General features: G+C 37.3%; 1 protein-coding gene across 3 annotated transcripts in view; it reads right to left on the bottom strand.

Annotated features, from left to right (window-relative positions):
- Positions 1–8,514: 8,514 nt before the first annotated feature.
- Positions 8,515–27,877, bottom strand: part of arhgef37 (Rho guanine nucleotide exchange factor 37) — a 43,592-nt gene continuing 24,229 nt past the window's right edge. For all 3 annotated transcript variants that reach the window (XM_015371088.1, XM_015371089.1, XM_015371087.1), the window contains 11 exons: positions 26,880–27,027; positions 26,530–26,729; positions 24,709–24,839; positions 21,284–21,388; positions 20,271–20,384; positions 19,925–20,094; positions 18,796–18,943; positions 18,557–18,685; positions 15,367–15,562; positions 14,101–14,270; positions 8,515–8,823 (listed from right to left, as the gene is read on the bottom strand). In XM_015371088.1, coding sequence (XP_015226574.1) covers positions 8,623–8,823; positions 14,101–14,270; positions 15,367–15,562; positions 18,557–18,685; positions 18,796–18,943; positions 19,925–20,094; positions 20,271–20,384; positions 21,284–21,388; positions 24,709–24,839; positions 26,530–26,729; positions 26,880–27,027 — 1,712 coding nt within the window. In that variant the 3' untranslated portion in view covers positions 8,515–8,622. The remainder of the gene's footprint in view (positions 8,824–14,100; positions 14,271–15,366; positions 15,563–18,556; positions 18,686–18,795; positions 18,944–19,924; positions 20,095–20,270; positions 20,385–21,283; positions 21,389–24,708; positions 24,840–26,529; positions 26,730–26,879; positions 27,028–27,877) is intronic.

Raw genomic sequence — 27,877 nt, 5'->3', positions numbered from 1 at the left:
ATATATATGAATAATGATATACATGATATAATTTAATATTTAAATTTTTTATTCTTTTGTTTTTACAGATCAAATTCTTCTCACTTCAAGCCAAATACACTCATTCTTCAATCAATACAATGTTGTTTTTTTTAATGTCCAAGGAGACCAGTAGAAATGCGTCAGCACTCTTCAATCTAGAGGAAAGCTCGCCCCCTCAAGTGAAGATAATGTGATCTTTAAAACACAATTTGACACAAAATATTTAAAATAATATTTTTGAAAACCAAAAACAATTTTTTTTACTATCTAATTAGATTAAAAAAAACTTTTTTTTTCGTTAAAACATTCTACAAATTTTAATTTATGTATCGCATACTTCTCAAATTTCTATTTACAAAACCTCTTCTTTACTTGCAACAATAATGGATCCATATTCACTCCATATATATTTCAAACAAATCAAAACCTGCATAGTTCCAAAGGCCTTATTTATCATAAATGTGCCTGTCGATGACTTTGAAAGGCTAAAAATAGCAGGATCTGGACCTTTAAGTCCCTTTTGTGCCATTTATCTTAGCACATTTTTTTGGTTTGTATTTTAAAATCATAAATTAAAACAACATGATATTCTGCAGTATTTTAAGAGTCTCATCTTCTTAAACATTCTTAAAGTGAGTTGGAATGTAGATTCTCTCATATTTTCTCTTAGCTGTCTTCCCTTTCTGAAGAATGTGAGACGCAGTGAGGCAGTTAATGAAGAACGACAGTTCAGGCAGAAAGCTGATAAGTGCATGTGTTTGTAGACCAAAGAGAGGACATGTATATATAAATCTCAGCAGATGCTTGCTCCAGTTAGGAAGAATGTATCTGTTTGAGGTTCAGACTTCAGACTGAATGGTAACAATCACCTGATATGTGTGAGAACATGGGGCCCTTCTGTTTCAATATGGCCGACACAACATGATCAAGTAGCCTGTAATGTGTTTGGGGGTGTGAGTGTGTTATGAATCAGTTTTAATGAGAGCTATTATTTGCTGATGTTAATCTATCATTACGGCGACAGTGTTATTATGTATCAAGTGTCGCCTGATCTGCCGTGCAGACATTTTGGAAGGGAAATTCATTTGCAAGGCTTCTGTGCGGATGACTTCCAGAGACAAAATGAAACTTTTACATGAGCAATTGAAAAATAAATGTAATGAACATTTAAAAAAAAAAGCTCCAACTTTATTTTAGACATCTGTGCTGAAGGCTGATTTTTTTTTTTTTTTGCGTGATTTTAAACATGTTTAGTATTGATACAGAAAAAGATTGTTAAAATAAAATGGCCTCAGTGATGTGAAACTGAGAGCTTTGACCAGATCTAGACTAAGACACAAGATCTATTCTTAAACACAGGTGTCTGATCTTTCTCAGTGGCAGCACCCCAACTCTAGAATGATATTCTACTAGATCTTTGCCTCCATCCAAGGCATTTTAAAGCTGCAGTAGGAGATATTTTCTGACGCATTTTTTACCATGTGGCGTAACGATCTCCCCACAGCCACTTAGCAAGCACTGAAATAGAAGGTGAAACTAAAATAAATGGTCCCCGCTACAGTGAGAAATCAATGAATAACCCCAACCAATCACAAAAGATGGTCCGATGTACACGATTGGTTCTTGACATGTCAATCATGGTCGTCTGCTTTTCCCTCCCCCCTGTGTGCGACACATGAACGCATCGACCCCCCCAATGTCCGTGCAGGACGCCATGGCTGGAAGCTAGCCACTGTTATGCTACATTCACACCTAGAGCAGCAAAAACACGTCTGCTGCTTCATTTTTGATGCTTGTGCAAGTTTAGTTCTGATGCATGGCTGAAGCATCTTTGCTGCTTTAGCTGCGCGGTGGAAAAAGTGGGTCTGATGCATGTTTGGCGGAGCTCCCCTATCCTTTCTTTGCCCATAACAATGGAAGCTATATTTGCTGTGATCAGTGGGTAAAAAGTAGTTTGAATCTATTCTGAAGTGAGGAAGTTCACCTGAAAACATTGTCGGTGCAGGCAGTTCATCCAGGTAATCATCCTGCCTTCAAATATTTTTTCTATCGCACCGCTCAAACCCCCGTTCCCCATCGATGCTCTGGGTTAACCATAATTCCAAGTCGTAGTGTAAAAAATAAAATACTCAAATACATTGTTCTTTTAAGATCTTTATTGCAGTTTGAAATATATTATACGAGTGTATTTTTTACCAATCGTCTAATGAACTATACACAGTTATTGACATAGTAATTAAAAGTACCACTGTCTGCTTTGCTATTGGTGTCGTGTTTAAACGGCTCACCATCCTGTTGAAATCTGCCATGTGTTGCGGTATAAATAAGGTCCGGTCAGTTGACCTAGGATCAGGTGGGTTTAAGAGGAATTTTTCACACCATTAAATCTGCAAAGAGACGTCCTAGTCCACAATGGCAAAGGGGGCCACTAGGTCTCAATGACAGGGCCCATAAGAAGTCGAGGCCCCTAAGCAACTGCAGTCTCTGCTTACCGATAGTTACACCATTGACCGCAGGCACCAGGATGATAAAAGCAAACATGTTTTGCCGGCAGATTTTGGCATTTTAGGTTAATTTTGGGCTTTATAAACTGTTTCAGAGGAGAGATCATAGCTCTCTGCATAATCAGTGCTGTTCCTGTTTCCCTGCAAGCTCCGAGATCAGCGACGCGCTGCAGACAGCATGCGTGTTCATGTGTTTTGAAGGCGTGGTTTCGAGGGGTGGTCTGGAGGGAGAGGCATGGTTGTGTATGTTCAAAAATATAGCTTGCTGGAACTGTTTTTCCAAGATCTACGGCACCTTTAAGTCTAAGCTTAAGACTTATCCTTCAAGAGAACTTTTAATACCATGTAGTGACATTTTCCTATTTCTTTTGTGTTTATTCTTTGTATGAGAATCTCATGTTTTTGTAGTGTTATTTTATTGTTATTTTCATGGTAAAGGTGTTTGTTGTCAAGCGCTATATCATTCAATCAAAATACATTTTTTAGCCTATATATTTTGTTGTAAAATGTTTGAATTGCCCTGCTACAGACTGGCAACCTGTCCAGGATGCACCCACATTTCACGCATAGATTGTTGGAGAGAGGCTCTAAGGACAAGCGAAGGAGGATGTACGGATGGATGTTTGGATTCAAATGATGAACAATAGGTGTATTTTTGACCCAATTCTTTTTTTTTTTTTTTTTTTATTGTTAGTGTTGCTTGGTGCTTCATCAGCTCCCTTTTCAAATAAACTCAAATTCAAACAAATCCTTACTTATAACTTACTTATCAAGACATTCATTCATGCCCTTATGCAAACTTTTGACCAAAACAATGATTACTGCTTTTTTCTTCTCTTTTAATCCTTTTAAAACTAAAAGATAATAAATCACCAAAATACATAATTCCTCCCATCAGAAATAGCATCTCTCTCTGCAGTCCTGCTGTTGTCCTCTAGGTGCCAGTTAACTGTGGAACTATTTTTAGCTCAGCCTCAGCTGGAGGACTGGATATTTATAGCCAAAGATCTGTTCACTGCTGGGCTATTGAGGTTCAGCTTCACACACAAACATGCACCAACAGGATGTGCATCCTCCCACACAATCACACAGGAAGGCTCATTTTGCAGAAGCAGGACTAATTCATTAATACCATTTTACATGCAGTGATTTAAAGGCTATTAGCCTGTTGAAGGGGCTGGTTTTCATCAAATAACTGCTGATGTTTTAAGCCCTTTTGCACATCCTGCAACACATGCAGTATGTAAAGCAAATATGCTACCAAATTAAATATAAAAGTCGGATGTTCGGAAATGTAAATGCAGACCAATAAAATATCCATGCCTGCACACAAAAACACTTGTTCACGCACAATCCGTGCAGAAGGGGAGGCAGCTCTTGTTTTCTAAGTGCCCCCTTAAAAGCCACAGATCCAGCTCTCCAATTCACACTCCAGTGCCTGCTGAAGCCCGTTAATGCTCTCTTTGGAGCTGGTTGGTACACACATTTGTCTGCCCAGATTCCACAGTGAGCACCGGCCTTACAAACAAAACTGTCTGAATACACCACAGTTATAGGAAGCATGTAGAAGCTGTTTTTCTAGGGATGATACCAGTAAAAATGATCAAAATTGATCAATAGTCTCAACCAATAACTAAACAGCCTATAGAAACATGTCAGATATCAGCTGATGGGTTCCTGGAACCTTCTTTTGTTAGTTTGGGAGGAATTTTGCACTAAAGGGAGGTACCAGGGGTTTGAAAGTCAGTTTTATTTTTGTCTTTCACCCCATAAAAATGATCTGTCTTTAGTGTGGCTTCACTGGCTTTTCTTTAAATGTAATTTCCCTTGTATTTTGGATCAAAATCCTTTATTTCTTTTGTTTTAAGAGCACCATCTTAGTAATGCCATACAGGATTGCAGCTTTTTTATTATTTAGCAACACATTAGATTAAATTCTCTTCCATCCCTCACGACTGAAAAAATACGTAAAGATCTTCTCATAACTACAGAAATTATGAGAAGAACTTTAATGGTTCAATAGAGGCATTCCATCAGGTCTAAGTGTTTATGTGGAAGGGTATATTGCACCACCTTGATTCAACGGAAATCACCTTTTGCTTTCTTAATTAGCTGGAGAAGGATGTCCTTATAGAATCTAAATCTGTTGCCGCTTTGCAACCTAATGTCTGACACTATGGCACCAAGACTGTGAAAATCAGGGCTGCCTGTCCTCCTGAGGATTTTCAAAAATGCCTGTTTATCTCTATTACTTTTTAACATAAAGGAACATTTCTGGCACAGATTAGCAGTAAAAATCAATTAGATGTGTTTTAGTTAGATTTATATTTTGAAAGCTTCCTGAGGCTTTAAGGAATTTTGATGTATTTTCAGGATAGGTAAGTGAATTGGACGTTAGAAGTCACACCATCCTACGGCAATGAGAAAACCTTCAATGGTTGGACTTTTCTGTTCAGGTAGAAAACAATATTGCTTTATTTTCAGCGGAAAGAGATGGATCGGGTTAGAAAACTTTCAAATATCTAGCAAATCTGACTCCTGGGTCTCATCAGATGAGTCTGGAGGTGTAAACGGTGTGATCCTCTTGATTGATCTGAAGGTTTGAGAAAGAAAACAAACCCAGTAACCTGCCCAGAGTGTTCTCATCTGATGCACTTTGACCCTTGGACATCATTCATTCCTGTCTTTCACATTGTTTCCATGGCCAGATCATTCTTTCTGCCAGCTCAACCACTTTATTCTGACTTTTACATTCTAAATGCATTAAAATAGAGTAAATTTTATGAATAAAATCAACTCTGCTGTTACTAATTTCAGGAAACCCCAATGGGAGTCATTGTTAAGATTTTTAAGCTCAGGAAACAATGCAAGAAAAATTCATATGATAGACAAACGGGATGGTCAGTGTTGAAGGGAAAGTTTCCTGATTGCAGTAAAATCCAATAAAACAGGTAATAATGCAGGTTGACCAGCTCTTTTTCAATAAATCACAGAAGACGTGGAGACATCTGCTGGGCAAAGAGACCTCCTCACCCTGCAGACTCAGACATGTGATGATCTGTATTTACTCTGCAAACATCTCCAGTCTGTAACCAACTGCTGTGACCCGTTTCTGACAGGGATGAAATATAATAGGAGGCAGACTGCAGGATTTGGGGTCTGTCATGTGGTGCATCGGGAAAAAAAGCGGAGAAAAAGAGAGATTGCAGTGTAACCCAAGATGACACAAAAACAAACCATGTTTCATCCTTATGGTTTCTGTTTTCATTGTCTGTTTAAGGTTTCAGATTTTGAACCTATGTGAAATGATTCAAGCAAACATAACATACTTTTAGCTCTGTTTTTATTGAAGCCTCACAACCAGATCACAGCTGCCCAGGCACAGAGACCCCCATCTGCTGTGCAAATACATGACAGCGATGGAGCTCAACATCATAACTCTGGAAATACCTCCAAAGGTTTGATGCTTCATCTCTGGGAGAGAGATGAAGCATAATTAACATTACACAGTTTAATACGTTTTTATTTAAATAAATTACACATATAAAAGACTCACAAAAAAGAAAGCATCATTACCAGAGAGTTAAACAATTATAAAAGCTTCAACAGCATTAACAAATTATTACAGAATCTGCTTTAATTGTGCTTTTAAGGTCGTGTCAGGATAAATACTGACAAAGGTAATGATGTTAATAGCAACAGCAAACAAACATGTTACACAGTAGAAACACATCCTCCCTCTAGTGGTGGAAGGATGGAATAACAAGTCTTTTCTGGGCAACAGTCCCTCAACATCCTTCAGGGTTGGTAGAATTCATCCAGTTTTTAGAAAGTGGTTCCAGATGTCTTTTTAAATTATCCTAAAATCCACCAAATACATTCAGATGCCTGCTTTGTTTGCAAAAGGTGACAAAATTAAATCTAAATTATGCTGCACATTTGCCACCTGCATGGTTTAAGGAGTTTTATCCGGTTAGAGGCCTTTTTGGAAAACTTCATCTTTCCTCCAGAGGTTAGACTAACCTTCAGGACATTTGCTACAGTGGCATTTTGGAAGTATCTCTGCAGTGTGTCTTTCCTGTGCCTCCTGCTGCTCTGCTCCGATCTGACATTCAAACCGACAGAGAGAGATGAGATCCAGCTGAGCAGCTCGGACTCAGAGCTACCGGAGCTCCCTCTGCTCCACTCCCACAGCAATGAACGCTACTTATCAGCTTTAAAGAACAAAAGCTGCTGAGTGTCTGAGCAAAATAAAAAGGAAAGAAATTATCATTTTAGGAGCTTTTCAATGCATTGTTATAGTTTTGGTGGCTTGAATGTTTTTTCAGTTTTGTGCAGTGGGTACATGGGACATTCAGCAGCCAAGTTCAGTTATTATTCATAATGTCACTATTTCACAATAACTATATTAATAAAATAACTCACCCTTTTGTTTTTTATTTTTTATTTTAAAATAAAAGTATTTAAAGTTTTTTTTTTTCTGTATTAATTACGTTAAAGTTTCTTAAAATATTACATAATAGATCTTTATACCAAAAATTTGATTTTAACATCTTGTACGTCAAGAATCTGTTTGGACAAAATCCTCTTTGGCCTCAAAAAAACTAAAATTGGACAAACTCTGTATGACTTGAACCTGCTTGTCCCAACATTTCCACACATGAGAGGAGTAGAAAAAAACCCAACACTGATTAAACCGTATCCATGGCAACAAGCGTTATCAGGTGTGTTAGAAACACAGAAGTAGGTCACCTCTGTCTGTCTGCGCTGCTTTATATCCATTATATAACCTTGTTAAGTAAAATCTGTCTAAGAAACGACCTTCTTCGCTGCTGCTGGGACTGAGGGGATTAAAACAATGGCAACAAATCACCGACTTCAACTTTCCCGGAGAATAAATCTATTTCTGCTCCTTTTCAGCTCCACCGTTTCTCCTGTCTCTTTTCCCGCTCAGCCCCTGAGATATTCTGCATTTACATCTTATTAGGAAGTCTGAGATGATGAGAGCGCTGTGTATCTGCCAGTCTGCATACACAGTCTGCTCCTGGATCCAGGTGAGGGGGAGGAGACTCTCACACGCAATCACCTGTCAGCCAGGTTTCTATTAGGACGCTCACACACTGTTTGCTCTCACTGCTGTAGCTCTCCTAATGACATGGAGAGTCTAACGAGAACACGCCGTGTATCCTCATCTATTTCTGTTTCCTTCGTTTCTGCTGAGGATCATGGGAAATGAGTCAATGTTAAACTTAAGATTCCTTCTTCTTCAGGTGATACAGTGTGGGCCATCCAGGAATACCACAATCATTTGACAGGGTAACTTTCAGATTGTCCTTCATGCTACATTCACAGTAAACCTTTACCCTTCCTAAGTTCCCATGAGTAAGGGATGAGAACCCAGTCAGAGTATAACAGAGTTGGGTAGCAGCAGCTTCCTTCATTTGTGTACAGTGTCACAACTAGAAAATCAAAAAAAGAAAAATAATAATAGGTCCACTTTAAAGTGGAGGCACTGGATCAGTGTTTTCTATTGCACACATTCAGGTTACTTGAACCTGGAAACGTTCTTTGTTTGATGTTTAGCTTCAACTTATGCGATTTAGAGTAATGTCATTTTTTTTACAAAAAACAATAAATAAAAAAAATTTTAAGGATTAAAACTGAACTATTTCTATTCTGCAGTAATAAGCTGTTAAATGTGTTAAACAGGCAGCAGGACGTCTGATTTTTTGTTATAGAAAAACACACAAAAAAAACCTACATTTCTACGCCGAATAAAAAAAAAAAAAAGAAAAAGAAAAACCCCAAACAGACTTAAATAATTTTGAACGTAAAGGTTTTGAAATCTGTTTTTCTGCTGATCTTTAAAAACCTCTTAGATAAACTATCGAGTTTATCTTTATGGAGCTAAACCTTATTGGTCTATCCATTAACCTAGTTTAACTGTTTTTTTTTTGTTTGTTTTTTTTTTTTACTGTAGTTTTTTTACTGTAGTTTAAAATTTCTTCTGACATATAAAGCATGTATTTTACATGTTTTAGAAGCAGCTGCAGGTTCAAAGCCAAATATAGTAGACTGTATATAACATGCTAGTGTTTTACTGCCTTCCTAGTGAAGAGATCACTGGTGTCCTGGTGAGGTAGTTGGAGGGCACATAGCCTCTCTGACCCCTGGCCTCCACCAGGCTCCACTCAGGGTTCCCTCGTTTATCGTGGGGCTCCAGGACGCGGACGGGCTCACCGGCATGGACAGATACTTCATGGTTTCCTCTGGCTGTGAAGTCGTAGGCAGCAATCACCTTAGGGAGGAGATGGGGAAATGATCAATTTCACATCTGGTTTATGCTCAGAAACCAGGTCATCAGCTTGTGTGTCGCAGTGAACGCAGATATACCCCCGTCCCTTCTGCAGACAATCTGGGGCACCTCTTCAAAATTGTAGGTGACCACAGACAGTGTCGCAGACAGGAGGCCTCTGATTGGTCAAATCTACATCCGCTCTACACTATGCATCATTGTGGAAAACGACTTGTGAAGAGTGAGATGCACAAGAACGCTGGGACCCTTTTTTCCACCTGTATTCCCGCTCTTTTTTGCCCTCATGTCCCTCTGTTGTCGCCCAAACTTGCCCCTTGCATTTTTCCACTTCCTCACCGCTTCGGCCGTATCTAGACCCACAGCTTATTCGTGATTGTCCCTCTTGCGTTGTGGCGGCGTGGAGTAACATAGTGCAAACCACGCTTCAAAATTGGGCATAAATCTAAAATATCTGTGTCATACCTGCGATACACTGCTGCGAGAGCAAACACAACCCTGACATCCAACCTGGACGCTCATTTCTGGATTTATTTCTTATTTCATTATTAAACAGATAAACCTACAGAACAATTTTTGTCTACCTGTGTTAGACTCTTACTTAAAGCCCTGCAGTGAATGCTCTCGTGTCTTATAATGGTTCCTTTGTGTGATTTGGATGTAAGAGCCCATCATTAAAAAGCTCCTGCTGTTACAATGGCCTTACTGACAATTACTGGGGCAACAAGTAAAAACCTGGTAATTGAAGCAGGATATTCTCCAAACAGACGAAAAAAAGATGATCAACCTTTTGACAGAAGTTCTGCAGATTTTTTCTTATTTTTCATGCCTTGCTTTTTAAATAATTTAGTGTTTAAAAATTAGTAACCTGTGACGTTCCTAATTTATAACCAAGCTGTGTCACTCTGTCCACCCCACCACAAGAACAACCTTACAATGGTAGAGAATAAACAAACCATTTACTAACACAATTTTTCTTTTAACACTTCTGTTATCATATATTTTTGCCATTTTTGTAAATTCTAACACATTTTCATGCAGCTGAGGGAAAAAAGTCAGTAAGCAGGAGAAAAATGGCACAATCTCTTCGATTTGTCATTGTGATAATTCTTTGGAAAGGTTAAGCCCACCAGTTATGTCTGGACAAATCCCAGCTCATCGCCCCACGCTCTCACATCCACAGGCTGAGGACTTCCTAATGAGCCTCGCGTTGGTATGACAGAGCGCCCTACCAGCACTAACAGCAGAGTTTAGGTAGCCGATCCATGTCATTAACAAACCCTTCCCTGCAGCTCACCTCTCGGCTACTACATCAGTCCTGCCCTGACAGTCCACACCAATTAGCATTTAATTAGATTTTTTACAAGACAGCGAAAGGCAGGAGGGAAACGAAGTAAAGGGACCGTCTCTGTGGACTGAGGAGAGATGCATGTGAAGGAGAGAGACTGAGATTTGGTTAAAAAGTAAAGAAGGTCGTAGTGCTGAATTCCTGTTATTTCTGGGAGAAAATGGTGAGATGAGTAACACATCATTGCTTGACAGAAGTCATTTGGTAACAAATCTGACATGTTATAAATCTATGTTCATAAGATAGAAAGATTGTTATCTTGTCCTTTTAATTTTTTTTTAGGCCAAATTTATCAAATCAAAAATGAGTTGATTGTGGCGTGCTCTTGAATCTCATCCAGATCACAGCATGCTTCTGAGATCTCTTAGCTTACCTCATCATCATACAGCTTTTACTTACATTACTTGGTTTGGTTAATGAAACTGAATAAAAAAAAAGGGTAGGCATCTTCAAAAAGGGTGATCAGGCGTTATGGTCAGGTGTTTTAGATAAAAAGTGTTTCTATCATCTGCTTTACAAACTTTACACTTGTCTAATAATAGAATGTATTTGCGCAAATGAAAAATTGAGGTATGATAGAAGAAAAAGGGCCTTCAGTTTCTTATCTTTAAAAGGGCTGCATGCATGACACGTTAACACAAGTCTGAAAAGATTCTTGAAAAAAAAATTTCTGTTTGAAGATCTGCTGATGCATATGTGTGAAGAACAGCTTCCACCACGGCATCTGTAACTAAGGGTTAAATTTTCACAAACTCTAAACACCAAACCAGGAATTTAAATGTTTGCAGAGATACATTTTACTCCCTTCTAAGGAGTTGTTGTTGAGCTACATTAAAGTCATATAGTTTGCTAAAAAGAAAATTTCAACCTGAAAAAGTAACAGTTGTATACTTTTCGCAGCAAAAACCAGGAGCTGCATTAAGCTGTCTAATAACAGGCAGGGTATAAAGCTGCAGTGAACATTAGAGTAGTCCTGTTTCTCTGAATGTGACTGATCGAATTTGCTCTCTTCATTCTTTGACATAGGGATTTCCTTATTTTTCTATGTCTGCTTCTGTCCCCTTGAACCCCAGTCGGCCTCGGCAGATGGCCGCTCACATTGAGCCTTGTTCTGCTGGAGGTTTCTTCACGTTTTTCCTCTCCACTGTCGCTACAAGCATGCTTAGTGTGAGGGGTTGCCTTTGAGTCAATGAGTCGATGCAATCAACTGGTTTTCCTTAGATAGAAAACTTTGAATCAATTTGACTGTATGATCTGGTTGAATTGTAAATTGCCTTGACATGACATGTGTTGTGAATTGGCGCTTTATAAATGAATTAAATTGAATTGAATTCATATTGTTGCTGCTGTCTTCTAGTAGCTAACCTGTTGCCTCAGTTTTCAAAAGTCATAATATTATAATGGGATGCTGACCCCTGATGTTTGGAGGCATAAAACTGTGATTGTCTAACATGGTCAGAGCAGTTAAAGATTTTTCTTTGGCGATGGAAAACGCAGGAAGGAAAAATAAACATCAGCAACTTTCACTGGATCAACAGCACACAGTAAAGTATCTTTGCCAGATATGCATAACCTCCTGCATTCACGCAAACACACACTAACTTGAGTCGCTGATGTTCACACTCCCATAAACCATGCTAATCAAATCTAGTATCCTGACCCTCAATCATGTCGTCTCAAACATAAATCAGTCAAACAACATGCAGCGCACACATGAGAAGAAAGGTGCATTATCTCTGCCTGCAGCTCTATGGCGCATAAATTAACTGGCAACTGACATACAAGGTTAAACAGCTAATTTATGGACGCTTCCTTTCAGACACACACCCCTCCCTATGACATAATATCTGTTCAGCTCTACCTTAGCAGCCCTCTCTTTTGGAAAGTAACTAGAAGCAAATTACCAACACTGATAACATAATTTATAACTACAGTAACAAAGAGCAGTCAGTTACATAGAAAACTGATGATTTCATTGTAAAAAACTGTCAAAAGAGGACTGTTTCATTGAGAAAACTCTATGTTGTTGTTTTTTAATTTCACGCTAACAGGAGGTCTAGGCCATAAATGTCCAAGACTTTCCTTGTTTGGCAATTATCGAATATAACAAACTCAGTCCAGCTGTTTCCTTCCTGGTTGCTTTAAGATAATAGTAGATTTCAGTCAAATATCTGTATAAAAAAACAAAAAAAACCAAAAACAATAAACATTGAGCTATTATCTGTCAAACATAAATGTGTGTATTTCTGTCTAAGCCAAACCTGCTGTTCTTTAGCTTAACATAAACAACAATGTATGAGTTGCATCGTTAAGCTGAACCATTTACAGTTGAAGCAATAAAATATGAAAAGCAATCAGTTAAAGAGCATGTTTTAATTTATGTTGGGTGAATAAAATCTTTAAAGAACCAACATACATAATTAAACTCTTTTTCTCACAGAATATACTGAATGTAATCTAGTAAATCACTTTTCAGACACAATAAGGGAATTTACAGAAATGCTTTTCTACAAAAGCTTCTGCATTCCTGTATCATTTGGAATGAGGCTGTGTAACAGCAGGACATCATACCTACTCTGTTGTAGTTTATTATAACAGGAAAATAATTGTTTTGACTCTAAAAAGATCTCCCTATTGGAAAAAGAAAACAACAAAAAAACATAAAAAACAGAAAAGTAATGTGACTGATTAGACGATGGTACAAGTTATACGGTTAGACGGTTTAGGGAATATTAACTAAGAAATTAAAGCTGTTTGTTCTTTTTTAATTTTGTTCTTTTATTAGTATTTAAAACAAGTATTCCTAAAGTTCATCAAAAATATATACATCATACAAAAACTGACTAATTTTTAAAATCTGATGTCTTTAATTAAGTCAGTTTTATGAATTTGGACAATGGTGGCTCATTAGGTTGGGGTTCAACTTACAACCGTAGGGCTGGGCAGTTTGAGCTCTATGGTAGGAATTTTTTTCCCCATTATCGTTAAAAAACAAGTAATGATTTAAAAATGGAAATTTGAGAAAAACAATAAAACCCTGAAATTGTTTTTTTTTTTTTTTTACTTGATTAAATAAAGGTTTTGAGAGAAACTTTGCAGTATTTTCAAATGTCATTTTTTTTCTACTTTTTTCTTTATTTTTAACTTAATTTCAAATTTCTATTTTTCAGACTGAGGTTTACAAATTTCATCGTTTCAAATTGTGTTTTACAAATCACAGTCTTCAGTTCAAGCCCACTATTAACTTTCTATGACAGCACATTGGCCAGTGAAAATGCTGTTTCTAACAAGCAATAGAAAATAAACCTGCTCCCAGAAATGAAGAGAATGGGATCTGTAAAAAACTATTTAAAAATAATTCAATTTGAAAAACCTAATCTAAACAGGATAAATTTGAAAAACCACATTCAGAAAGGCAGTTTAAAAAAATAAGAAAAACAAAATTGAAACAATTAAGTCAGTCAGTAATTTGGAAAAGTCAAATTTGAGAGATCAGCAACGTTCATCACAAAAGCTTTTTTTGGGTAAGAAATATTTGAAACTTTGATTTCTGTATTGCTTTTTTTTAATTTCCATTCACAAAACCTTTTCTTTGGTTAATCCTGGCAGCATTATGCTTTGTATGATTCAGTCTAGTGAATGAACCAATCACAGCGCGGGAGGCAGGACTTGCACGACTCTCAGCACTAGAATCTTTTAAACCCATTACAGTTCTTTTACATTTGCTTATATCCAGCTGAAGTATGTCCACCTGAACACAACCAGATGCTTTCATTTGTAAATATCCTGAAATATGCTTTCGAAAAAGATAATAAAACCCCTTTATCTAAACAAAAGGTAATGGGAAACGGGGAAAAAGAAATACAAAAGGTTAATATGTGGAAACAGAAAAAATACGTGAAGTAATGAATTACCTGGAATAAAGGTCGACTTGTCACCTGGATGAGTTGGGGGTCTGGGGTGCAGGAATGTCTCCTTAATCCGCTCATATCCGCTGGCATAGGAAGAAATGGAGAGGGGGGCGGGTCCTCCACTGCTTGGTGATAGCGAGCGAGCTTTGAGGACGCAACATAGCCTTTTTTTCCTGCACACACACACACAACTTGACACTTAACACATCAATTTACACAACAAATTATTACATAGAATGAGTTTTCCCAGTTTTCAATCGTTATGTAATTGTTTCTATAAAGAAACTTATATATTGTTTTACTTTATTAGAATCGTAAGAAATAATCATCTTGAAACAAAATAAAATTTCATCGTTAACCTATATGTCTGTTTTTATTTATGATTATAATGGCTGACATCCTGAAATCAAGCAAATGCAGTATTTTATTCTCTAATAAAAATGATCTTTACGAGCTAAATTAATTTTAGGACAAGATTTCCCCTAAAATGTCCAAAGAAAAAGCTTGTAAAATTATAAAATCCTTTTTATTGGATGCTATTCTTTAATCATTTGGAGCATATGCCGACACCTGCTTTCTGTACAAAGGTAAAACTGAATATTTAACCAGAGAATTTGTATATATTTGAACCGTAACTATCTTGCAACTATGGAGGTTGGAACACACAGAAAAGTCCCTTTTTTATCTTTGCCTGTTTCTTATTTATGGTTTTTAATAGAATGAGGATGGATGGCTTAAGGTTTGGACTTATGAATCAAAGGATCCTGTAGAAACCAAGCTCACAAGTTCAGTTTTGAAACAATAACACACAGGAAATGAGTTTCTGTAAGAATGTCAAAGCGTTTTCTCTATAGGTCTGTTTACATCTCTATCTAATAATCTACGTCTATAACTAACCTGTTTAGTGGTTATTTTTCAAACACAGATTTTCACCTGCTAATTTGCATATTCAAATCTTAAAAGCCAACCTTATTGTTATAAGTGAAATTAACCAGTAGATGGCAGCATAATGGTATCTTTGAGAAAAGCTGCAACCTGAGAACAATTTTTTTTCCATGCATCCCTTTGAAAATTAATAACAGCAGAAAGAGATTTATGATCCACTCAATGAGCTCTTGATATATAGGCTCAGATTAACATTAATCACTAATATAATTTTACTTATGAAAAAGTCCGATCAAGCCGAGATTTAACACTGAAAGGTAAACAAATCCAGAAAACATTTGCTAACTCTGTCCAGAACATTTCACAACAGGAACTGGTTTTCACCTCCTGCATCAACCAGCCACCTCCGTTTGTCTCCGCGGGTGTCGGTCTCGCTGATGAGGGCCACCAACTCTCCCTTAGTCAGGTTCAGGTCGAAGTCCCGGGTGGCCACCACCGTGCTTGTCACCTGGAAGATCTTACCAGAGCCGTGTTTATCTGTCAGCTGCTTCAGACGGCGCTGAGAGGATGGGCTCAGAGGCTGAAACAAAAGAAAGGCAGAAAGTAGATGAAACTAGCAAGATCTAACCTAGAAATTACGTCACTTTGTACATTTTCCTTAAATCCTCAGCAGTGAGTCACATTCACACCTGAATGACCTAACGTTTCAAAGATGATTGTTTTCATGCCCTGTGACTTGACGTATCTTCAGGCAGAGCGTGTTGGACAGCGCAAATAGTTTTCTAAAGGTGAACTTTTAAAGTTCTAGCCAAACATGACGTGAGCGAGCATTCCACAGTCTTTCCAGTTATTTTTATGCACGTTGTTTGACAAGTTTAAATGATTATGATGATCAACTCGTACAACAGGAAATACAGGCAGCTGTGCCTTAATAAAGCAAGACCTTTTGTTTTGGCTTGTCACTTTAAATAAAGTGTGTAATTACCGTCTACATCAGGGAGTTGTGCTTTTTAGTCTGTGAGCTTCTTTTGGTGCCAGTTAAAAAGAATGTAGCAGCTATTCTTACTCCTGAGTTTATAATGAGATGTTCCAGTAGAAAGGGAATGACTGATTCCAGCTATGGCACAAAAGGAAGTACATCTGCGGTTAGAAGTTTACATATACTCATGCCATTTCTTTCAGGTTTTATATTTTCTTCTAAAAAGGTTTTCATGCTTGGGAAGATCATATAAGCGCGTAATTTTTTAACAAATGCTAACCTTATTGTTTCTGCAAACTTGAGTCTCTATTAAATTGAAGGTGGAACCTTGGTGTGTTTTGCTTTCAGGGGTACAGTAATGGTTTGATTTCATGCTTGTGGTAAGATTTTTCTTTTACATTCAATAAATAAATAAGATTTTTTATGTTTTTCAAATTAAATATTCACATTTTTTAGAGATCCAGATTCACATCCTGGATCAAATCAAAGTGTTTTGAATTATTTTAAAATACAGGTCTCTACCACCTGCCTCTAAAAATTTCCTGATCATCCAAAGTCCTTGCATTAAAAGGGGACAGTTTGGGCAAAATCCAATATTTGCAATAGTTTGACTTGTTCATCTTGGATCCTGCAGTTTTTGAGAGGCACTGAAAGATTTTGAGAAAATGTAAATCTACGAGATCCATTCTTAAACCTTCACCGAAGTTTCTTTGACTTTCTGATTGTTCTAAATGTTGGTCAGAGCCTCACTTGGTAGAAAACTTAGGTGAATATAAAAAAAATAACTTATTTCTAGTTTATTGATCTTTATGCATTTGAGAAAGCTTGTTCAATTATTACATAGAAAACTTTGAATCTTCTAAATTTGCCCTTTATGTCCATTATTCTCATTATTGTTTTTTTTTTTATATATATATCTTTGAATGTTTCCCTTACATTTTTCTGCTCATACATTTCAATATTCTATTCCAGGGGTAACAAATTAAAAATTAGTGGGGTCTGAAAAAGGAAAATCATCAACCAGTAAAGGTCCGGAGACATTTTTAATTATAACCTGTTACTTTAAACAGAATTTAACACTGAAATAAAATTTGGTTTTTATGCATCCATGTTATACACTGAATTTTATAATAAAAAAACAAAAAACATGCTGTAATTTATTCATGTTTTAAAGGGGTCATAGAATGAAAAAGTTTCCATTGTCATAGATGAATAACGATAGTTCAGTGGGTGAAATGGATGTACAGAGAAGTTCAAACCCCATCGACACCTCCTTTCTCTGCAAATCTTACAATTCTAAACTTCCACCATAAAACGGGCGAATCCAAACGAAGCACCGAATTGCCGTCAATTCGGGGTTTTTGCCCTATTTGGTTGAAACTGACATCCAGACCAGCCCACTGGTTCGCTGGCACCAGAACATGAATAGAGATAGATGTAAGACACCAGTTTAGCTGTTTAGCCTACAGTTGGGTTTACTTCTACAAGAATTACAAAGCAGGCAGTTTCTCTATTGAAAATGAGCCAGAACCACAGGCGTAAATGCAGCGTTCCAGGAGAAAAGGGGACATTTTCACAGTCTTCCCAAGAATCCGAAGACTCGATGGTCAAGGATTATTTTTGTCTATCATAAGATCCCTGCAGTTTGATGCTGAGCTGTTCATTTGCTCTAAGCATTTTACCGAAGACAGCTTTCAAAATCTTTGACAGTTCAAAGCAGCATTTGCTAAACTTCTTTCACTGAAACGAGGGGCTGTTCTGACCTTAAGGCCATCACAACCGCAAGCTGTAAGTATGATTCTGTCGCTAAGCTGTTAATAGCAATGTTAGCATATCTATGGTGAATGCTTGTTGCTATGATGCGTCTTTGCTCAGCAGCTTTGCTCTTTTAAGCAAACCAATCAGCACACAGCTCATCTAAATATTCGTGATCATTCCATAAAAGGAAGAAAACCTGTCGTTTCATTCTGAGGCTTATAACCAGGTTTGCATTAGGGCTCATAGAACAGCCAATAAGCCATTTTCAGCCCAACCAATGTTACACACCCTATTCACAGACCTTAAAGACCATCACAAATTACCCTATATAGTCATTCTATGACCCCTTTAAATCATGTTGGGTCTGGATTAGCCAGCAGGGGGGTCCAGATCCAGACCGTGGTCCGCTAATTCATGACCTCTGTTCTATTCTATTCATTATAGGAAGAATTTTAGTTGAAATAAAATAGTAAAAGCCTCCTTAAATGAATGTGTCCTTCATGCCCATGAGGACTGGATGTCAATGGGATGTCAGCAGGAAACATCTGAATCCTGGCTCCCCTGTGCATATTTCAGCGACTGCATCTATCCACCTCCTCCTGGATATTATGTTGACAGGACACTCCGCTCCCTCTGCCTCCTCCCTTCATCTGAACCAACTTTGTGTGTGGCCAGTTGATGAACATTTATTACATCGTACTATTGAGGACAATGGCCGTGGAAGAGAGATTCATGCACTTACAGTGCACACACTAACATGCACACACTTTAAATAAATCCATTGCTTTCAGTCAGAAAACCAGTGACTAAAACACTATTGTTCCATTCCAACTCAACCTGGGCAGCTGGAGCATTGAGAGCTTCCTCCACACTTTGGCATAAAGTCTCCAACTGCCTCGCTCCTTCCAGCACTGCAGATTCCACCCACTCCTGGAATTCCTTAGGGTGCAGAGAGCTGTGAGGGAGCTGCAAGGGAAAAGATGCAGAGCCCATCATTACATGTAGCGTTACTTAAAGTTTTATACATTTGTTTAATTGAGTGTTTTATCTTTTAAGATAGATATGGAAGCCTGTACCTGTTGAGCAAAGCTTTGAAAGACCTGCTCCATGTCTGCAGCCAGATCTCGATGCAAGCAGCTGAACGTTCCCAACATTCGCCAGATCATCTGCAGAGCTAGGCCATTAAAGCGAGGAAGCTCATTGAGGAGCAGCGTGTTAATTGTCCTGGAAGGGAAGAAGGAAATTTGCATTGAAAACTCGAAAATAGCAAAAACAAAACTTTAATATTAGCTGACAGCACATCAGAGGTATGATTACATTATGTAACTTAAAATATAAATAAAAACAGATGATAGAGACAAGATGGTGTAAAAAAAAGTCTACTCAGTGAGGAAGAAGCTATTCCTCCAAAAGCAGCACAAAATCCCAGATTTCAGTTTGATACAATGAAATGTCCAGTGGTCTGGTATAGAGTGAGGTGTTGGAGAATAATGACCACCGCTGCATTTAGAAGAATGGAGGGGGAACTTGTGACCCTGTGAGCATTATCCCACCTGTTAAGTACCAGGGTGGGTGTATCGTGTAGTATTGGAGTGCTGCTGCAGGAGGGGCTGGTGCACTTCACAAAATAGATGACTTCATGAGCAAAGAACATTATGTGGAAATATTAAAGCTGCAACCCAAACCATCGGCCCAGGGAGTTAAAGCTTAAGACACAAATGGATGATGATCTTCAACAGGCCATCAAATTATCAACAAGAATGGCTGAAAAACAACTGAATTAACATCTTAAAGTGACCAACTCAAAGATCTAATCTCAGTTCAGTAGAACATTTGTGGGAAATCCAGGAAACTTCTCAGAAATGCTTATAGTTGGACACCCAGATGTGACAGCAAAAATAATAATTTTATCAAACAGACTGATTTGATCCTAAATCAGCTGAAACAGTAAAGGTTTGCTCTGATTCAATGTCAATCAGGCAACATTAAAAAGGAACAGAAAAAAAAATGGTGGATTTTGTATTTGAAATATTCTAATAATGACATAGATGTTTTAGACTAAATCTGATATATTCTAATTTTATTTCCAAAATGTAGAAAAAAGGCATCTAGGTGCCATATTTCTGGAAAAAAAAATTTATTTTATTTTTATTCTAAATTTGAGTGTTTCTTTTTTATTAAGCCCATGTTATTTTTCTCCATTACTTGTATGCGTTTGCCACAGCCTGTTCGTCGTAGCTCAGTTTGGATTTGCCTTCGATCACTTCGTAGTCCAGCAGCTTGTGGAGTCTCTTTCTAATCAGGTTCTTGGGGCCGACCAGGAGGTCACGGAGGTCACAGAGGGGTTTGTAGATCAGAACCCTCATCCTTTTTTCCTGAAAGGCATTAGAAAACATGTTGTTTTATACATCACACAATTAAAACTTTCAGAAAAGATTGTTTATTTAATTCAGTTTTCACAAAACAAGTTCTATTTTGAAATGGTTCATATTTTAATGTTATTTCTTAGTTCAGCTAATTTACCTAAAGGACATCAACAGATATGACTTACAAACATTGGAAGGATCCACTGTCTGAGCGCAGTATTGATCTCCTTATAGCAAATAGGGGTCTTTTCTCCATCCATGTCAAAGTCGAACTCTTCTGTCTTACATTCCAGGAACCTCTGCAGACCAACAAGCATTAAAAGGTAAACACTTGCTGTTTATTTCAGATGTTTAACACATTTGTTGGTTTATTTAAAACCCTGAATGTTTGTGTGGTTGCTGAAGCAACAGACAGCAACAGTCTCAGTGACAGAAATAGGAAGATAATAAATGGCTTAGTCTAAAAGTACAATTTTTGGTCAAATGTATGCACAAGAGAGAAATAAAGACAAGAACAGAATAGCTAAAATAGTGGGGGTATGTTGTGAAAAAAAAAGACTTAAAAGAGGAAAAAGAATTTTTGGGGGGAAAAAGTACTTGGAGAATAATTTTAGACATGAACACAAAGAGTCCTGTGTTTGAGCTCAGATCAGCTCCTGGGTTGACCCAGTATGACTCAACTGCAGCAAAGAAATATTAAATTATATTCTAGTTTTCCAGTCAACCATACAGGACTGGAAATTTCCAGTATGTGATTCAGCTGGTTCAGTTCGAGCTGGCACCTTTAAGTGAAACATATTCATCTATGAGAATTATATCTGTTGCCATCACATTACAGAAATAGAAGGGATGGAAATATATTAAGTTATGTTTGAGAATAAATGCCTGGAAAAACAATGTTTAAAAGCAAAGTAACCTGTGTAGTTTTTGATTTTTAAGAGGTATGAAATAAGAAATAAAACAGTCCAGAATTAGATAAGAAGATTATGTGTTAAGAATTTATCGTCCCTGCAGAGAGACTTAAAAAAAGAGACGTGTTTTTAAATTCAATTTCTATCTGGCAGCTATATTTAGTGAAGGGAAAACAACATTCCTGACAGATAACAGATAGTGTATTGCACCAAGGATCCATAGCAGGAATGCATTATTATCGATGTTGTTATGAGTGACGTAAGGTTGGGGTTTAAAATAAAAATACCTGTAGGTGGAGCAGGTATGTTTCCACGTTCTCCAGAAGAACCAGGATCCCATCCTCCAGAATGTTAAAGAAACCTTCAAGGGCATCAAACTCTTCATCCACCAGCTAGAGGAAAACAGTCACATCACAAAAATGACAGCCTTATTCTGTTCTTATGGAGGAAACAAATAAAATGACCCAGGGTGTAAAGACAAAAATCAGCAGTTTGAACTGTGAACAGCTACTAAGCATCCTTATGTTTATTTACATTAGAAAGCATAAAAAGCATATTGCTAATAATGTGGAAAAGATACTCAGTAATGAATCAATGTTTTTTTGGTTCAATGCATGGATGTTAATTAAAGTGGAAAGCAATGAAGAAAATAATAGAGAAGATGATTGCATATTGATGCAGTGTGAAGAGGTCCCACATATCTGCTGGAGTTCCTATAGCAACAGGTGGAGGCGACAATGCTCTGAGCATAAGAAAAAGTACTCAATATGTGTGCGTGTGTTATTGTGTAACATTATCACTTTGCTTTGGTAGAATAAATATATATATATATATATATGCATAAATAAAGAAAAAGAATAAAACACTAATAAACAGAATACACCTTAGGTTAGCATCATTATGCAGCAGGAATGCCTTCAAAACACTGTTTCTGTTAAGTGTGCTAATTTTGTGAAACAGACTATTCTGAGTGCATGAAATATTCAGATTTGGTGTGAGGAAGGTGTGCCACAGAAATGGAGAGAAGAGCTGTGCTCTCCTGAATCTCTATGAAGAAGATATAATCCTCTTCATGGAGCCAGCCCCCTGGGAACCGTGGAAAAGGAGTAAAACTGATCCTACTTTAAAACTTAGCAGTGGAAGGTTGAGGATTTGGCCTTTTGTTTTCATGAGAACCTTTAGTTATAGATCAGAGACGATGTTGTATTACTGTTACACAACCTATAATAGGTCATTAAGACTGCGTAAACATGCCACTTTTGTAACTCAGGTGAGTAAAGATCTTTCCCAACATAAGTTACCAACCACTGGATGTAGATAACTAATGTCTCCACAGTTATTTTGTCTGTGCAAACATCAACTGAAACAAACAGGCAGGGATTTCCCTTCCCCTTTAAAGCTGCTCACTGAAGTGTGAAGAAGCTTTCACATTTCTGATGCAGGCCTATGGAGAATTACAATGCTGGTATTTAATTCTTAGAAGTCAACTTAGAGAAAAATATGCTGATATTCGGTTCCTCTTTTCTTTTAAATCAACTGAATATCCAGAGATGTCCTCCTCAGTGAACTGTTTCAGAATCAGTGGCTCTGTGTTGAATACTTTTGACTGAAATCAGAGAAACTTTTTTTTTTTGTAAGCCAATGCCCATTTCTAATTGGGCCCTGATCTGTGCTGGCGAGTTTAAATGGGCTGAATTTGAAGCCGATACTTATTAAATGAAACAATGGTAAGAAATGTGACACAAGTCTCAATGAAAACAAAAAAGAAAAGCATATTAACCAATCAAACAAAACATTGGCAATGGATAGAAGATAAAGGAAATGCATGAACTTCAACTGATCTCTGGGCAGGGCTCATAAAAAAAACACCCATGAATTAGCAGAAGCACGCATTAATCTGTTGATGCCAATTATACAAAAGAAACAAATATGTGCCAGTCAATACATGGATTTTTCTCTTCATTAGAAGCTAATTATTTAAATGTCTGCTGGGCTGTGCTATTTTTAAACTTTTTAAACTCCTATCGGATTTGTCTATAGAGATGCTCCGTCTAGGAAGGGTAAGCAGATCTGCTCAGAGTTTTTTTCACTTCTGTATCTGTGCTATATACAAATTAAATCAATTTCCCACATTTGACTTGGACAGATTATGAAAAGGGATTTTTTAAATTTTAAAAACCACCGGCGTACCGGTATTCTAAAAAGCAAAGCACCACTTAACGAGTCTGTGCAGCATCTCACCCGAACAGATAGAGAATGTTCATATGCCTATATTAAAAACATAAAACACAGAAATAAACACTTTGGGACGGTTTATATGCTGCCTGAGGCAGAGAGGTGATTCTCAGAGAAAGATCTGGGCAGTTTATTCAACTTTTCCTTTCTTTTTTTCATAGAATTGAGAGATATGCCGCGCTAACCTGATCTCTCTAGGCCTAGTTATTTTGTTTTTTGTGAGGTTCAAAGAGGATCACTGTTTTACCCTTTTTTTCCCTCCTCCTCCTGAAGTTTTTTTTCCCCAGTAGATTGATAAACTGTGGTTTCTGTCCCTTGTTTTTGCAAGGCTCAAAGAGGATCACTACTTTATCTTTTTCTGTCCTCATGCATTCCAATCATGAGTATTCTTATTTAATGTTTCATTCATTGGTTTTGCACGAGTCTGTCCCGCTTATTATTTACGCGATGTGGGAAAACTGACTCTTTCCCCGTACTATTAACAGATTTTATTTAGTATTTTCCCCCCCAAGCGGATGTGTTTTACTTTGTAACTGCGTCTCTATTCCTGTCAGACCCATGGAATTGCCAATAAATTGCTGCGTAGTCCGACTCAAATAGAGCTGGAGTCTATCTCAGTCTGACCTATGCAGCCTGCTTGCCTAAAAATCTTATCCAACACAATTTTCTGTCAGATTGGAAGCAAAATCGGATTTGCTGTGTTCTGGCCTTTACTGACTTTTTTTTTTTATGTAAGTGAAGTGCCCTTTTTGTTTAGTAATCAGAATTTTTGGTAAATGTTTGTCTTGAGCTTGAAGTTAAGATAATGTGATCTGTGATACGCAGTTAGAAAAACTGATGCTGCAAAAAATTGAAAACATAAAATCTGTGAATGGCTTTTTGCGAAAACAAAATGTGAAGAAATAAAATCTGAAAAATAAATGAAAAAATATGTAAGTTGAGATCAATTCTTAGAAAATGGCAAAGTTACTCACAAAACTTTTGTTTTAACTGAAATTTTGACTGAAATTTAACAGTGTGCAAAAAGTGTTTTTTTGCTTGCAACAAATTTGGAACAGAATTCACTCCATACCTGCAGAGCTGGAAGCTTCACAATGCGGAGGCTATTCCCCTCTCATTTGCACTGTTTTTATATATTTTCCTTTATGGTTTTTCTGCCTGAATTTGTTGTAAAGCATTTTTGGCCTTTGACCATTGGAAGGTGTTATACAAATAAATTAAACTTTCTTTCTAAATGTCAAAGAAAAGAAAAAGATCCAATCCAGTAAATCAGGTTGTTAAATAGCAGGTCAGTTTTTATCTTTATCTTGTGGATCATTAACTACTGAGGTGCAGCTAGAGATAAGGTGTGCACTGATAGAAGGATTTTACTGCTCAGAGGCCATTTGTTCTGATAAGAAGGCTCTTGTGTTACTTATGGGTTTGGCCCCTCTCTATGCGTAATGTGGGGCTGTTACTGGTCCGGGTTGATTCCTACCTTTGGCACCATTCCAGTCTCGTGTTTGATGTGCTGACTGAACCTTGCTGTCTTCTTTGCGATGCTGTGTGTGTTAAGTCGGTTGATCTTGTCGATAATAGTCAGGTTTTCCGTCTTCTTGTATTTATCAGCTTCAAAACATTAAAAACAAGATTTCAACTTTAGACATAGGGAACTTTATCATTAGTGCTGCTTTTTTTAAATTAAATTTAAACATGATAATGGACTGTTATATTCACTTTGGTGTTTTCTCCAATTCACTATACATTATGGCAGCATCAAAACCACTTTTATTTATTTGCTTTTTTCCCTTTGCAACCACAATTTAATGCATTTTATTGGGACTTTATGTTCTAGACCAGGGTAGTCCCCAAAAATAAAAAATAAGAACTGATTTATGACCCCCTAAAAGTACAAATAATCACACCGCTTTGTATTAATTCATACTTATAGAGTGAAGTAATTATAATCATTTCAGTTAAACATTGCCAGAAAGTCTAGATTGATTAAATTACTTGGGTTTTCTCCAGGCAGGCTCTTTGTTCAAATCATAAAAAACCTTCAAGAAGGTGAATGTGTCCTCCTCCTGTATTTACATCTTCCTGGAAGGCTGCTAACATTGGAACACCTTGCTGTAACCTTCCCCGTCTCTATTCCACCAAATGAGACGATTCCACCAATCTGGGACTTACCTTCGGGGGGTTTGCTAGTGTTGCTGCTTGTTTAACTTTTGCCGATTCTGGGTCGGAAACTGGGAAACAACTAATAACTAACCATGACAAACCGCTAACATTGCTAATGTTGTTTCAAATTAACGTGCATAAACAAAAGTTAAATTATCACGCGTGCCCTTGCAACACGTTAGAAAAGGAGTAAAGTAAGTAAAAGTTTGTAAGTAAAATAGCTCATGAGACTTTTTTCTACTTTTTCAAATGCATTATTTCTTCACATTTACTCTATGTGACATATTCAGATGTCCTCTCCTCCATATGTTTTGGGTTTTATAACGAGAGCTTGAGCCATTTTGCAAACATTTCTGTAACATTTCTTTTTTTGGAGTAATTTTCCTGAAAGCTGCAGTCCAATTGTTACCAGCGTCATTCATGTGTTTTAGGCTAAAGGCTGTCCTGGTTTAGCACAGCAGTCAACAGCTCCTTTCCTACCCTGGATAGTGTTCTTACTGTTTACCCCATAAAAGGTAAAGGAATAGGAGCTAGGAGCTACAATTTGAGGTATTCAGATCAAGTCTGAAAATTTAACATGTCTGAAAAAAGGGAATTAAAATAGCTGAATTACCTTCTCTTCACCTTAACATATTCTTCCGAGGACTGAGGATTCATTCTATTCTATTAAGAAACAGGGAAACATCTAAAACAAGCATGACATCGGCTAGTTCAGACACTAAACACCAGGGGTTTAGATCGAACCACATTCATATGTTAGAACGGATCAGTTTTAATCCAGACCTAAATACAACTTAGAAATAATATTTGCTACTTTGTGTCAGTCAATCACATAAAATAACAGTAAAATAAACAGAGGTTTTGGTTGTAAAGAGACCAAATGTCTGAATTTTAAAAGCAATGAATAACTTTGCATTCTAGACCACTGATCAGAAGCTCCAGTCCTTGAGGGTTCCTGTCCTGCAACTATTAGATGTGTCCCTTGCTCTTTACGGCAGGGTCCAATAGCTTATGTGTGTTACTAGGATGCAGAGCTCTGCTACTGAGATAATACTTGTTCTGTCCCATCTAAACACTTGTAGACCAGCGGCTCAGGACTGGAGTTAAAGATCATTGCTCGGAACGGGAAATGCCTCACCGACTTCTCTGAAGCGTTTGTACTCGTTAATACGACAATTTAAGGCGACAGAAGTGTGAGCAGTCTGCTCCAGGAGGCCGTATGCTGGGTGAGAGGGGTCAGTGTGCTTCTGGATGGTCTGCAGGAGGAGAGGATAGCGGGCAATCCGCTGCACCGGCATCACCAAGAAGAAACTCAAAGAGGTGGCATTGACCTCAGGTCTGGGGTGGGTAAAAAAAAAAAAAAAAAAAAAACTTTATCTAAACTTTTAAAACAAGCAAACAATAACTAACACATGGTAGCTTTCAAGCTTATTTTCTTTTCAGTAATTGTGTCACAGTGGTAGACAAAATAAAATATTTGAAACTCACGCTGAGGTCTTGATGATTGTAACGATGTCATTCCAAAGTGCCTCCTTCTGTTTGTAGCTGTTCTCCACTAATGAGACATGATTATAGTGCCGCAAGTATTCTTTATAAGCTGCTTCAATATCTGAGGAGAGGCTGAGGAATGAGGTACCTGTTAGGAACAATAAAACAGATGCATAAATACAGGAACAACAGAGTGCAGGGAGACAAAGAATATGCTTACCTACGGGGTAAAAAACATTTTTTTTATTTACTAAATGAAACAGTAGAGAAAAAAAAAGAAAAACCTCTTAACATCCACCTCATTCTGGGAAATTCTCACCTATTTTACACACCCAAATGGAAAAGCAAATAACTTAGGAACTGTAAGCCCAAATTACATGTGCAATACATTATTTGAAAGCGAACACCCTCTAGTTTCTGAATATATGAATTAAAATTGGGTGAGTACAACACAGACCAAGCAGCATCAGTTCAAACATGACTCAAAGTTGTTGTTTTTTATTCTCAGAAACGATAGGTCTTTTTTGACCAGCAGTGATAAAGACATGCTTGAGAAAAGGCAGGTTTCATTGTATAACATTTGTTCTACATCATGTCAACCACAAATGCAGAAATTTTCAGACCAGCATCTCCAAACTTCTCCAAATTGTGCCAAAAGCTTTTACTGTGTTTTGCTTCACTATTTGACCCATAGAATATCACTGAAGCATTTTGGTGGCCACAAAACATTTATAAAGCAAATTTTCCACTTTTTTTCTAAATCACTGTATATAACAAAATTTAGAATGTATACACCTATAATAGCATAGAAAATATAGTAAAACTGAAGCTTTTCAAGCCATAATAAGGCGCAGTGCCTTTTCTGAACTGTATTTTATTTTTTTCAGCCTTAGGTATTGTAATAAAACGAATCAGGATGTAAGCTTAACAAAAAAATAGGACCGCTCTGTCACTCAGCTTGGAGCTGCATGCATGGCTCCAGCCCCAGCTGTTTGTGT

The sequence above is a fragment of the Cyprinodon variegatus genome, unplaced genomic scaffold (assembly GCF_000732505.1).
Source record: "Cyprinodon variegatus isolate N-32 unplaced genomic scaffold, C_variegatus-1.0 Scaffold52, whole genome shotgun sequence".
NCBI lineage: Eukaryota > Metazoa > Chordata > Actinopteri > Cyprinodontiformes > Cyprinodontidae > Cyprinodon > Cyprinodon variegatus.
Note: the sequence above shows the minus strand (reverse complement) of the source record. Positions and strands in the feature narration are given on the sequence as shown.